This window comes from Triturus cristatus, chromosome 5_2 (assembly GCF_964204655.1).
Source record: "Triturus cristatus chromosome 5_2, aTriCri1.1, whole genome shotgun sequence".
In the NCBI taxonomy this organism is placed as follows: domain Eukaryota; kingdom Metazoa; phylum Chordata; class Amphibia; order Caudata; family Salamandridae; genus Triturus; species Triturus cristatus.
The window spans coordinates 35,627,474-35,640,026 of NC_140588.1; the positions used below are offsets into that span (position 1 = coordinate 35,627,474).

Genomic DNA, 12,553 nt, shown 5'->3' on the forward strand with positions numbered 1-12,553 from the left:
GAGAGAGAGAGAGAAGGGTGGAGAGAGAGAGAGAGAGAGAGAAGGGTGGAGAGAGAGAGAGAGAGAAGGGTGGAGAGAGAGAGAGAGAAGGGTGGAGAGAGAGAGAGAGAAGGGTGGAGAGAGAGAGAGAGAAGGGTGGAGAGAGAGAGAGAGAGAAGGGTGGAGAGAGAGAGAGAGAGAAGGGTGGAGAGAGAGAGAGAGAGAGAAGGGTGGAGAGAGAGAGAGAGAGAAGGGTGGAGAGAGAGAGAGAGAGAAGGGTGGAGAGAGAGAGAGAGAGAGAGAGAGAAGGGTGGAGAGAGAGAGAGAGAGAGAAGGGTGGAGAGAGAGAGAGAGAGAAGGGTGGAGAGAGAGAGAGAGAGAAGGGTGGAGAGAGAGAGAGAGAGAAGGGTGGAGAGAGAGAGAGAGAGAAGGGTGGAGAGAGAGAGAGAGAAGGGTGGAGAGAGAGAGAGAGAAGGGTGGAGAGAGAGAGAGAGAAGGGTGGAGAGAGAGAGAGAGAGAAGGGTGGAGAGAGAGAGAGAAGGGTGGAGAGAGAGAGAGAGAGAGAAGGGTGGAGAGAGAGAGAGAGAAGGGTGGAGAGAGAGAGAGAGAGAGAAGGGTGGAGAGAGAGAGAGAAGGGTGGAGAGAGAGAGAGAAGGGTGGAGAGAGAGAGAGAGAGAGAGAGAGAGAGAAGGGTGGAGAGAGAGAGAGAGAGAGAGAAGGGTGGAGAGAGAGAGAGAGAGAGAGAGAGAGGAGAGAAGGGTGGGAGAGAGAGAGAGAGAGAAGGGTGGAGAGAGAGAGAGAGAGAAGGCTGGAGAGAGAGAGAGAGAGAGAGAGAGAGAGAGAAGGGTGGAGAGAGGGGGGCGGAGAGAGGGGGGCGGAGGGAAGGGGGGCGGAGAGAAGGGGGGCGGAGGGAAGGGGGGCGGAGGGAAGGGGGGCGGAGGGAAGGGGGGCGGAGGGAAGGGGGGCGGAGGGAAGGGGGGCGGAGAGAAGGGGGGCGGAGAGAAGGGGGGCGGAGAGAAGGGGGCGGAGAGAAGGGGGGCAGAGAGAAGGGGGGCAGAGAGAAGGGGGGCAGAGAGAAGGGGGGCAGAGAGAAGGGGGGCAGAGAGAAGGGGGGCAGAGAGAAGGGGGGCAGAGAGAAGGGGGGCAGAGAGAAGGGGGGCAGAGAGAAGGGGGGCAGAGAGAAGGGGGGCAGAGAGAAGGGGGGCAGAGAGAAGGGGGGCAGAGAGAAGGGGGCAGAGAGAAGGGGGGCAGAGAGAAGGGGGGCAGAGAGAAGGGGGGCAGAGAGAAGGGGGGCAGAGAGAAGGGGGGCAGAGAGAAGGGGGGCAGAGAGAAGGGGGGCAGAGAGAAGGGGGGCAGAGAGAAGGGGGGCAGAGAGAAGGGGGGCAGAGAGAAGGGGGGCAGAGAGAAGGGGGGCAGAGAGAAGGGGGGCAGAGAGAAGGGGGGCAGAGAGAAGGGGGGCAGAGAGAAGGGGGGCAGAGAGAAGGGGGGCAGAGAGAAGGGGGGCAGAGAGAAGGGGGGCAGAGAGAAGGGGGCAGAGAGAAGGGGGGCAGAGAGAAGGGGGGCAGAGAGAAGGGGGGCAGAGAGAAGGGGGGCAGAGAGAAGGGGGGCAGAGAGAAGGGGGGCGGAGAGAAGGGGGGCGGAGAGAAGGGGGGCGGAGACAGAGGGGGGCGGAGACAGAGGGGGGCGGAGACAGAGGGGGGCGGAGACAGAGGGGGGCGGAGACAGAGGGGGGCGGAGACAGAGGGGGGCGGAGACAGAGGGGGGCGGAGACAGAGGGGGCGGAGACAGAGGGGGGCGGAGACAGAGGGGGGCGGAGACAGAGGGGGGCGGAGACAGAGGGGGGCGGAGACAGAGGGGGGGAGAGGGAGATGGAGCTCCCTTAGAGACCTTCCCTGGCACCTATAGTACCAGTTACAAGGGAATGACATGTTGCCAAAGAGTGCCAATTGGGTTTTGTTTTAATGCAGCTAGGGAAAGAACATAGGCCCTGGGTACCTGGTTGGCATGGGTACCTGGTTGGCAGAATCCCCGGGCACACTCAAAGTACATCAACAGTTTGGCAAAAAGTGGGGGCAACCATGCAAAAAGAGGGCACTTTCTTACAAACTGTACCAAGAAAAGACTAGATAGACAAACATCCACAGTAAACTACAACACGATTAACAGGCCAGCTCTTCGCAGATAATCTTCTGACATATGCAACTCTTTTTACCTTCATGGTGGCAAAAATTATTTTTTGCTCATGTACTGTACGTCAAAATCAACAGGCGCAAGAGTGCACTATATAGTTCAAATGAACTAAAACGACGATTAGTCGTGACTGATTCTCTTACTGGGAAAATAAATTAAACTGGTTCAGGAAAATCCTACAATCAAACCACATTTTTTTAACCCTGCGGATACAGTTAAAGGTGTTTTGCACCTCATATTTCATGGAAAGAGAAGGTTTTATGCAAAAATTTAGAAAGGAAAAGGCAGGCTTCATCTAATTTATTATTTTTCAAGTTAAGCACAAGAGGATGCAGGTTGAACAAAAACTTGTGGAAAAGGCATGCTACTTACTAAATAGGACCTTCTGTGTTTGTGACCAATTAGGTGGTCAAACATAATTTGCATAGCCATATCATGCTCACACAACGTGCATCTGTAGTGCCTCTTGCCTTTAATTTTCTTGCCTTCCTCCACATATTTTAAACCTGTAAAGTGACAAACACTTTAGTTAAAGGAAAGTAGATTTAGTGAGGTAATTAACATATTAATTGTGCCGCATTATACATCTGAATAATACATGATTTATAAATCAAGACTTTAAATAAAACAAATACCATAAGGACACTTCAGAGTGGAAATGAATACACAGAGCAATGAAAAATGAAAAACCACCTACCAAATACATGTGTGCTTCTAGTGGGAACTAAGAACACTTCACTTAAAGCGAACGCAAGTAAGGGAGATCCAGTAACTTAAGATACAGTAACTGATGGTGTCCTGCTTGGGATTGTTAGACATGCTGTGACCAGGATTGAAAGAACATCAATGTACAATACACCTGCAGTTCTGCATGGTTTAGAATGCTTTCATTCATGGTCGCTAATGAGCTACCTGTGTCGTGATGGAGGACCTCGATGATTTTTTGTACTGCTAGTAATAAACTCAAGACTTCCAGAGCACTTTCCCAGTGTGTAAACAGCAATTGGCAGCCGGGGCACAAGTCTTACAAGTCCAAGGACCCTTCCTTCAAAACCCCCTCCAACATCTTCACTAGCTTTCTCCTTTCTTTCCACGTAGGATCTGGTTCTGGATACAAATAACAGGAAGAGCATCCAGACTCCAGCATCTCCTCACTCAGGTCAGGGACTGAGGAGTAGTTTCAGCATGACACCCATTGACCGCATCGGAACCACAGCATCCTTGGTGCATCTTCAGCATCCTTCATCCCTTTCATCAGTCCCACTCCAAAAGAATCTACTGTAACATGGGTAAATTGCCTGGAACTGTTTAAAGACTGCTTCTCCTGTGGAGATAACAGTTTCTGAATACTTTGCTGGTCCCCCTGACTAAACCTCTGCCAGAGTTTGTTGCCCCAAACTCCTCTGCCCGACCGCATTGATACTTGAACGAGTTTTCCTTGAAAGTTTCCATGGGTCAAATTAGTTGCATGGATCTTTTTAGTTTTGGTAAATAAATGCGTATAAAACTAGTCACTAGTTTTCATACACTGGATTTTTTTTTTTTAAGAGTAGTGTCAATACTCTCTTCAATTGTTTTGGTGCCGTTTAAATGCTGTGCACTTGTCCCTTTGTGTAAGCCTTGCTGCTCAGAGCCACAGCTACCCTGTATGGCTGGAGACGCTGTGACCCACTCAGCAGCAGGGCGATCCATTCGGTTGTACCTTGACAAAACGTACTCAGACCACAATCCATTCTAGAGGACGCTCACTTCACTAGGACCCACTCCACCCACCGATTCTATCCTGAAAACTGATCACAGATGCCTTGAAAAACCCGGTATTCTGGAACTCCCTGTCATATACCGTCTAGGATTTCTTTTCTAAGAAAACCAGGGGATCGCAGCTTCCAAATTCACTGGGTGGGAGGTATTTAAGGTGGTGGTTAGGGGCCATTGCATTGCGGGATTGGCAGGTATCCAAACACAATTGCTCAAAGAGGCTTCCCAAAAAGAACGCCTACTTGACATTAGAAAGAGCGAGCCCCCATGAACCTGGCAACTGCCAGAAGCAAAGGAGAAATTGATGGAGCTTTCGGAGAGACTAAGAGGAAATGACGATCGTCAATTCCTTAAAGCACATAGCGAACGGGACAAAAACGGCCACTTAATCGCTTGGCTTGCCAGTCCCTCCCGTGATCAAAAGAAAATACTATCTATTGCCAATGCTTCTGGAGAGCGAGCATACATTCAGGCAAGAATATGGAACTCCAAAACTACTATATCCGACTTTACACCTGCCAACCTAGCGCCCCGTCCCAAGCGTTGCACACTTCTGTTCTGAATGCCTGGGTCTCTAGGGTGGGACACAAGGAAGCAATGGTGCTAGAGGGAGATATGCAGGAAGGTATGGGGTGCTATTAAGTCCCAGGCACCGGGTAAAGTCTCAGGAACAGATGGCTTACCTATCAAGTTCTACTGGACATACAGTGAAACTCTAGCCCCCAGGTTGACTAAGCAATATAACACCACGTGTGACCAGAGTAGTCGCCTCCCGATATGCAGGATGGCCTGTTGGTGCTGCTCCTGAAACAAGAACAGGAGGCATCACATCACCTTCACGAGCTCAAACACCCGGATCCGTCTGGGTATGTCCCGACCTGCAGCACCGCCCCAAAACACTACGCAAATAATACATGGCTGCGACAAGTTGCCTCCACAGGATACCCTACAGTTTGTGTTATTGTGCAAATAGATCAGTGCGCCTAGGAATGTATTCCTCCTCCTGTTACCAAAAGCTCTGAACTTTGCACAAGCTCGTCCGGCGCTTATGTATCTGCATTACCTGCCGAACTAGCACACTCTTTTTGCTGTTTCATGGTTTTCTACTGGCTGCTTAGAGATCTTGATGGTCCAGGCCTGAGTAACTCTGATGTGGTACTAGAGATCATCTAATGCATTCTACTGTTGATATTATCATATTGTTTTTAACCTTTTAAGCTTGTAAATGAATGTATGTGTGGTTGCTTTTTATTCTGTTAAATATGTGATTTGGTAATGTTATGCTCCTTTGTAATTGCCTCCATATTCTAATATAGATTTACATGATGATGATACATGTTACAATTAAGAACTCAGCTAACCTCTATGCCCGAAGAGCTTTGTGGAGCCTAAGAGGGGAGAGCACGAGGAGGGGGGCGGGGGGAGTAAACCGAGCAGCCTGGGTCGCTGCCATCCTCCTCTCCCAATACGACTGGTCTCAAGAGCTCCTGGCAGTGACAACCACCAACGATAAGCCAGAGGAAAAGGAGAAAATCTAAAGACCTGTGTGAGAAAGTGCCATCTTTCTTGCATGGTATGCCCCCACTTTTTGATGAATTGCTGAATGTACTTTGACTGAGAGTGCCCTGGACTCCTGTCAATCAGGTGCCCAGGGCCTATGTTCCTTCCCTAAAACAAACCAAACCCAAATTGGCAAACCCTGGCCACATGTCAGCCCCTGGTAAATGGTACCCTAGGTACCCAGGGCCTTGTGACCAGGGAAGGCTTCTAAGGGCTGCAGCACTCCTTGTGCCACCCTTAGAGGCCCTGTACCCTTACACACACACACACACTGCCTTTGCAGGCTGAGTGTTTGGGTACAAGACAAAAAGTCGACATAGAACACCTCCCTGTGTGCCATGCCCATCACCTACACTGCCATGGCATACATCAGCCACCCCTCTATCTGGGTGCCTTATGCCAATGGTGTGGGCACAGGAGCTGGAGCCCTGTGCCCCTTCAGTGCCCAGGTCCATTCCTGAGCACTGTAAGTGCAGTGCTGCCATTTAAGAGTACATGGTGCTGAGAGCTCGTCAAACACGAACTCCACAGCACCATAATGGCAACACTAAAGACTGAGAAGTTTGGTATCAAACTTCTCAGCACATTAAACCCACACTGATGCCAGTGTGGGATTTAATGTACCAAGCACCCCAGAGGGCATCTTAGAGATGCCCCCTAAAACCTAACCTACAATCCATGTCAGTTCTGAGGCTGCCTAGGCTGCCACAAAGCAGACATTTTGCTGGACCCCTGGGTAGGAGAGCCCCTGCTCGCTCTCCTGGGTCTGCAACAATGCACATCCTTGGCGAGGTGCTAAATCTCCTCCCCAGGATGGGCAGGGGGAAGCTTCAAAGGCATGCCGCCTCTGTGAGCTTCCCCAGGCCACTGCAACCCCCCCACTCTGGCGGGAAGCTTGGCCGGAAACCCCAAATAAGGACAGGGGATGTGCCAGCCTGCCAACCCCACACCTCAGGTGGGGGAGGCGAGGTGAAGCACATCTCCGGGCTCTCGCCATCTTGAAGATGGGGAGCCCTGCCCTATCAGGACTAGGCTACTGCGCCCCTCCCACAGGAGAGAGGCAGGATAGGGGGTGTACCCACCCCAGGACAGGGACCCAATGGTCCCTGCCCTTCACCTACCTGTAACGCCCCTAAATCTAGTATGTAGGGGCACCCTGAACCTTCCTTCCCCAGATTCAACCTACAAAGAAGAGTAAGAAGAAAGAAGACCTGCCCTGCAGCTGCTAAAAAGAGGAAGACATCAACTGCTTTGGCCCCAGCCCTACCGGCCTGTCGACCCTCGAACCTGCTCCTGCTCCAACCCGGCATCTCTTGTGGCCAGCAACCTCACAAACCCCGGAGGACCTGGCTACCATTTGGCTCTAAGCCCCTGGGAATCCCATGAGTAGAGGCTCTACTCAAAACCTACCTCTAAACCCTGGCAGCAGCCCGCAACCGCGAACCCAGCACACTCTGCACCAGCCAAGCCTGGCCAGTGCCGGAGTGACCAAAGACCACGAGGACGACCCCACGGCGACTGTGACCCCAAGTCCGGCACCCAAGGACCTCCCTCGACACTCCTGAAGAAGCCTGCAGCCTCAGAACAAGGTGCCCCCCAACCGCGATCAACAGAGTGTAAGATTTCCCAATACCAAAAGGCACCCCTGCACGCGGCGCCCTGCGGCCCCCTGTGCCCAATCCCGGGGTACCTACCTATCCTCCAACTACCCAACTTACCTCTCGAAGTGGTGGTGGCACCTGAAGAATCCTCGTCCCAGAGTTTGCAGTCTTTTTCTAAACCGGAGATTTCCCATTGAAATCAATTGAGCGCCCGAAGGCTCAAAAGCACCCTGCACCCAGCCGCCCGAGTGGCCCTGGCAGTGAAAACTCTACTCCTACCTACTTCCCCACGTGCCCTGAGTAAGTGACCAGGAGCCCAGCTCCCACAGCCGCGTGGCTAGCCAGTCAGCAGCCACCAACCAAGGCCCCCCTATCCCTCATACGATAACATTGGGCCTAACTCTCTCTGCACCCGGCCGCCCTAGAGTCGCTGAGGGTGAACCAACTGTACCTACCTGACCCTGGGGGACCCCTGAGTCTATGCCCAGAACCTCAAGTCTGCCAGTCGAGAACTTACCTGAAAACCGCTAACTCTATTTTCCTCATAGGGTAACATTGACTGGCTTTTTCCTGAAATTTCTTCTAAGTGTGGACTTTTCAAATCTTAAAATATTCACCAAAAATCAGCCGAATAACGAAAACGAAATTACTCACCTGCTCTTAGGTGAGCTCCCAGTGCTGGATACTTACAAATGTACTTACCCGTAACCCAATTTTCTTCCATAGGAAATCATAGAAGAAATTTCATAGAAAAACAGTCAAAGTGTCAATTTCTGCAATCTTTAAATATTCTTCAAAAATCGTATAATATCTGAAAACGTAATTACTTACCTGTTTTGGATAAAATGTACCAGTACTGAGTCTAGGCACCCAGTACTGGATTACAAAAGTAACGAGAACATACTGTACCTGCAACTTGAATTTTCTTCCATAGGGAATCATTGACTGTTTTCTTTGAAATATTTTCTAAGTGTCAACTTTTAAAATAGCTAAATATTGTTTAAAAATCATTACAGTAATTAAGTCGACTTTCATCACTTGACCCAGGACTGAATCTAGGATCCAGTCCTGGAATTCCAAAAGTAAACTAAAAAGTAATCTGTTGCAAATAACTTGAATTTTCCATTGAGCTCAATGCATTGTTGTGTTTAAAATATTGTTGCCTATTGCAACCACTTGTAACTGTTTACAAAAGTCAATTGCATATTGCAAAAGTAGTTATATGAAACGTCTCATTCTGAGAAAGTATATTTTAAATCCAAGTGTTGGTTCTAAAATAAAACAAGCATTTTTTTTTTATATATAAACCATTGGCCTAGAGTTCAGTTATTGAGTGTGAGACCATTTGCTGGCTGAGTGTGTGCAACAAATGCTTTACACTGTCCCCTGATACTGCCTTACTGCTCGACCAAGCTACCACTTTAGAGAGTAAGGTTATATCTAACTTTATCCTCTGTCAAACCCTGGGGGACTGTGGACTCTGTACACCCTGTACCTATTAAGGAACAGTATATACAGAGCCACTTTCTCACACTGCCTCTCTCCTGTGGGAGGGGGGCAGTAGCCTAGTCCTGATAGGGTAGGGCTCCCCATCTCCAAGATGGCGAGAGCCCGGAGATGTGCTTCACCTCGCCTCCCCCACCTGAGGGGTGAGGTTGGCAGGCTGGCACATCCCCTGTCCTTATTTGGGGTTTCCGGCCAAGCTCCACGCCAGAGTGGGGGTGTTGCAGTGGCCTGGGGAAGCTCAAAGAGCCTTTGAAGCTTCCCCCTGCCCATCCTGGGGGAGGAGATGTAGCACCTCACCCAGGATGTGCATTGTTGCAGGCCCAGGAGAGCAGGGGCTCTCCGACCCAGGAGGCCAGCAACATGTCTGCTGTGTGGCAGCCTAGGCAGCCTCAGAACAGACGTGGATTGTAGGTTAGGTTTCAGGGGGCATCTCTAAGATGGCCTCTGGGGTGCTTGGTACATTAAATCCCACGCTGGCATCAGTGTGGGTTTAATGTGCTGAGAAGATACCAAACTTCTCAGTCTTCAGTGTTGCCATTATGGTGCTGTGGAGTTCGTGTTTGACGGGCTCTCAGCACCATGTACTCTTAAATGGCAGCACTGCACTTACAGTGCCCAGGAATGGACCTGGGTACTGTAGGGGCACATGCTCCTGTGCCCACACCATTGGCATAGGGCACCCAGCTAGAGGGGTGGCTGATGTATGCCATGTCGACTCCTTATTGTCTTGCACGCAGCCCGGGGGGGGGGGGGGTGCATGTGTGTGTGTGTGTACAGGGCCTCTAACGGTGGCACAAGGAGTGCTGCAGCCCTTCCTGGTCACAAGGCCCTGGGTACCTAGGGTACCATTTACCAGGGGCTAACATGTGGCCAGGGTTTGCCAATTTGGGTTTTGTGTGTTCAGGGAAGGTACATAGGCCCTGGGCACCTGATTGGCAGGAGTCCAGGGCACACAAAGTACACTCAGCAATTAAGTGGGCCCCCTGCCTCCTATAGGGTAACATTGGGCCTACCTCACTCTGCACCCAGCTGCCACTGTGCCACTTAGGGTGTAACAACTGTACTTACCTGACCCTGGGAGACCCCCGAGTCTGTGCCCAGCACCTTAACTCTGCCAGTAGAGTACTTACCCAAAAGCCGATAACTTACTTTTCTTCCATAGGGTAACACTGGCTGGTTTCACTTGAAAATTCTTTTAAGTATAGAGTTTCCAAACTTTAAAATATTCACCTAAAATCAACCGAGTAACGAAATCGAAAATACTCACCTGCTATTAGGAGAGAACCCAGTGCTGGCTCTTGGTGCCCAGCATTGACCCTGAAAAGTAATTACAAGCATACTTACCGCTAACTCTATTTTCTCCCATAGGAAACCACTGACTGTTTTTATGTGAAATTTCTTCCAAGGGTCGATTTTTGCAAACTACAAATATTCTTTAAAATTCGTACCAACTGTGAAAACGTAATTACTTACCTGTTTTAGATAGATGTCCCAGTACTGAGCCTAGGACCCGAGCACTGGATTACAAAAATAACGAGAACATACTTTACCTGCAACTTGAATTTCCTCCCTTAGGAGAACATTAGTGATTTCATTAGGAAAAGTTTCTAAGTGTCAACTTTTAAAATATCAAAATATTGCCTAAAAATCACAACAGTAACTAAATCGTATTTACTCACCTGTTTCGAGGAACTGTCCCAGGACTGAACCTAGGATCCAGTCCTGGAGTTAGAAAAGTAATCAATTGCATTAACCATTTAACTTGACATTCCCATTGAACTCAAAGTATTATTGTGTTTGAAATTGTGTTGCCCATTGCAACTAACTACTGAATTCAAAAGTCAGTTGCATAGTGCAAAGTATTTAACTAAAGCATTTCATTCTGAGAAAGTATATTTTGATACCTATTGTTGGTTCTAAAATAAAACGACCATATATTTTTATATACAAACCATTGGCCTAGAGTTCAGTTCTTGAGTGTGTGAGACCATTTGCGGACAGTGTGTACAACAAATGCTTTACACTGTCCTCTGATACTGCCTTACTGCTCGACCAAGCTACCACTTTAGAGAGTAAGGTTATATCTAACTTTAGCCTCTGCCAAACCTCTGGGGACTGTGGACTCTGTACACAATGTACTTATTTGGGAACAGTATATACAGAGCCACTTTCCTATACAAACTAATTGCATCAATGTCCTCACCAGAAATAGGAGAGGGAGGTTGTGTCATTATTTGTATCATGCACAGCACTACAACCAATAAACTTCACGGCCAGTCATGGATCATAGGTAGTACAAATCAACAAAAAAAGGAAAACAAGGAAAGGAGTAGAGAGGTACCACTCAGCGAGTGGTGGAGGTGGATACTTCCTCCCAATCAATTGTACATAAACAAAGGGATCCACCCACGGGGATAAGGGATCTCCCGATTACACAATATGTATCCCACGGTCGTGGAGAATACACATTAGTTGTTTAAATACCCCTCACACACCAAAAGGGCCCTTGGTGTCATGTGTGAAAACAAAATTGTGAGTGAATAAATGAAAAAAGGAAGTAAATAGCCTCCAACAAGTCGTAATGCCTTAATAGGTCCCGCCAAACGAACCACCCCGATCGGCTTCGACGGAGCCGACCGGGGTGGTTCGTTTGGCGGGACATTGATCCTTGGAGTCGTAGCCTACCTGGCACGCCCACCACTCTGTCCACGAGCTCATGAGGTTACTTATCTCCTTTTAGCAAGTTAATAGGATTATGTAAGACCTTTTAAGGCATTACGACTTGTTGGAGGCTATTTACTTCCGTTTTTCATTTATTCACATCACAGTGAGTGGCAGGAAGGGATCCTTAAGGTCCTGACGAAGAAGCACGGGGAAGCTTCGAAACATGTCGACACCACTAGGAGGCATAGCTCATTGAGGCATACACCCTCCTCCCCCCACCTTTTACTAATACCAGCTCGAACGGCAGAATAAATTTTCCGAGACCATCGAGCCAGGTATTTTTTAACTCACTCCTTATTCACTCCTGAACCTTCCTCTCACACCCCCGCATCACACATAGCTGTCTCATTAACAACAGTGCTCCCACGCAAACGTAGGTCGTAGCACGCCCTGTCCCGTAGAGGGGCAGGAAGACCCCTATGATGAAGCATGACACCAAGGGCCCTTTTGGTGTGTGAGAGGTATTTAAACAACTAATGTGTATTCTCCACGACCGTGGGATACATATTGTGTAATCGGGAGATCCCTTATACCCGTGGGTGGATCCCTTTGTTTAGTACAAATCAACAGCCAACAAAATGTAAATACGAGAAAACATTGGCCTCACTTCTCCCGGCACTGAGACCTCAAAGCATCCCTGTGAGAAAGTGCCTCTTGACATGGTTAGCACCCCCTTTCTGCTTGGTATTTGATGTGGTATCGAATGTAGTGCACAGGGTCCCTGCCAACCAGGTTCCCTGTGCCAGTGCTTTTCTCTAAAAACGATACCACAATTGACCCTTCAGGCCCCTATAAGTCCCTAGCAAATGCTACCTGGGTACCTACGGAATTGGGCCTGATGAGGGTCCCCCAAGGACCCATCACCTAGGACAGGCAGACTGCCACTGCAGCCTGCCTGGCCTGGTGCAGATAAAACGACAAAGTCGACATGGCACACTGCCTGTGTGCCATGCCAACTAGCACCCACTTAAGTGTAGGTGAGTCACCCCTCTAGCAGGTCTTCCAGTCCTAAGACACAGGATGCACTATACCACAGGTGTGGGCATATCTGCATGCAGATATGATCATAAATTATTTTACACCATTCTTGGATATTGTAAGTGCCAGGGAAGCCATAGTGTGTACATGGGCTGGGAACTCAACTCGATTTCCGCAGCACCATTATGGAATCTCTGAACCCAGGAGTGTTTGGTACCAAACTACTCCTTTCAATAAACCCACACTGATGGTAAAGT

The 12,553-nt window shown here is 49.2% G+C and overlaps 1 protein-coding gene across 1 annotated transcript in view; it reads right to left on the minus strand.

Annotated features, from left to right (window-relative positions):
• Positions 1-12,553, minus strand: part of LOC146822620 (uncharacterized) — a 298,045-nt gene that overhangs the window by 215,206 nt on the left and 70,286 nt on the right. Inside the window, exon 6 of the mRNA XM_085606794.1 lies at positions 2,542-2,675. Within this exon, the coding sequence (XP_085462920.1) occupies positions 2,542-2,675 (134 nt within the window). The remainder of the gene's footprint in view (positions 1-2,541; positions 2,676-12,553) is intronic.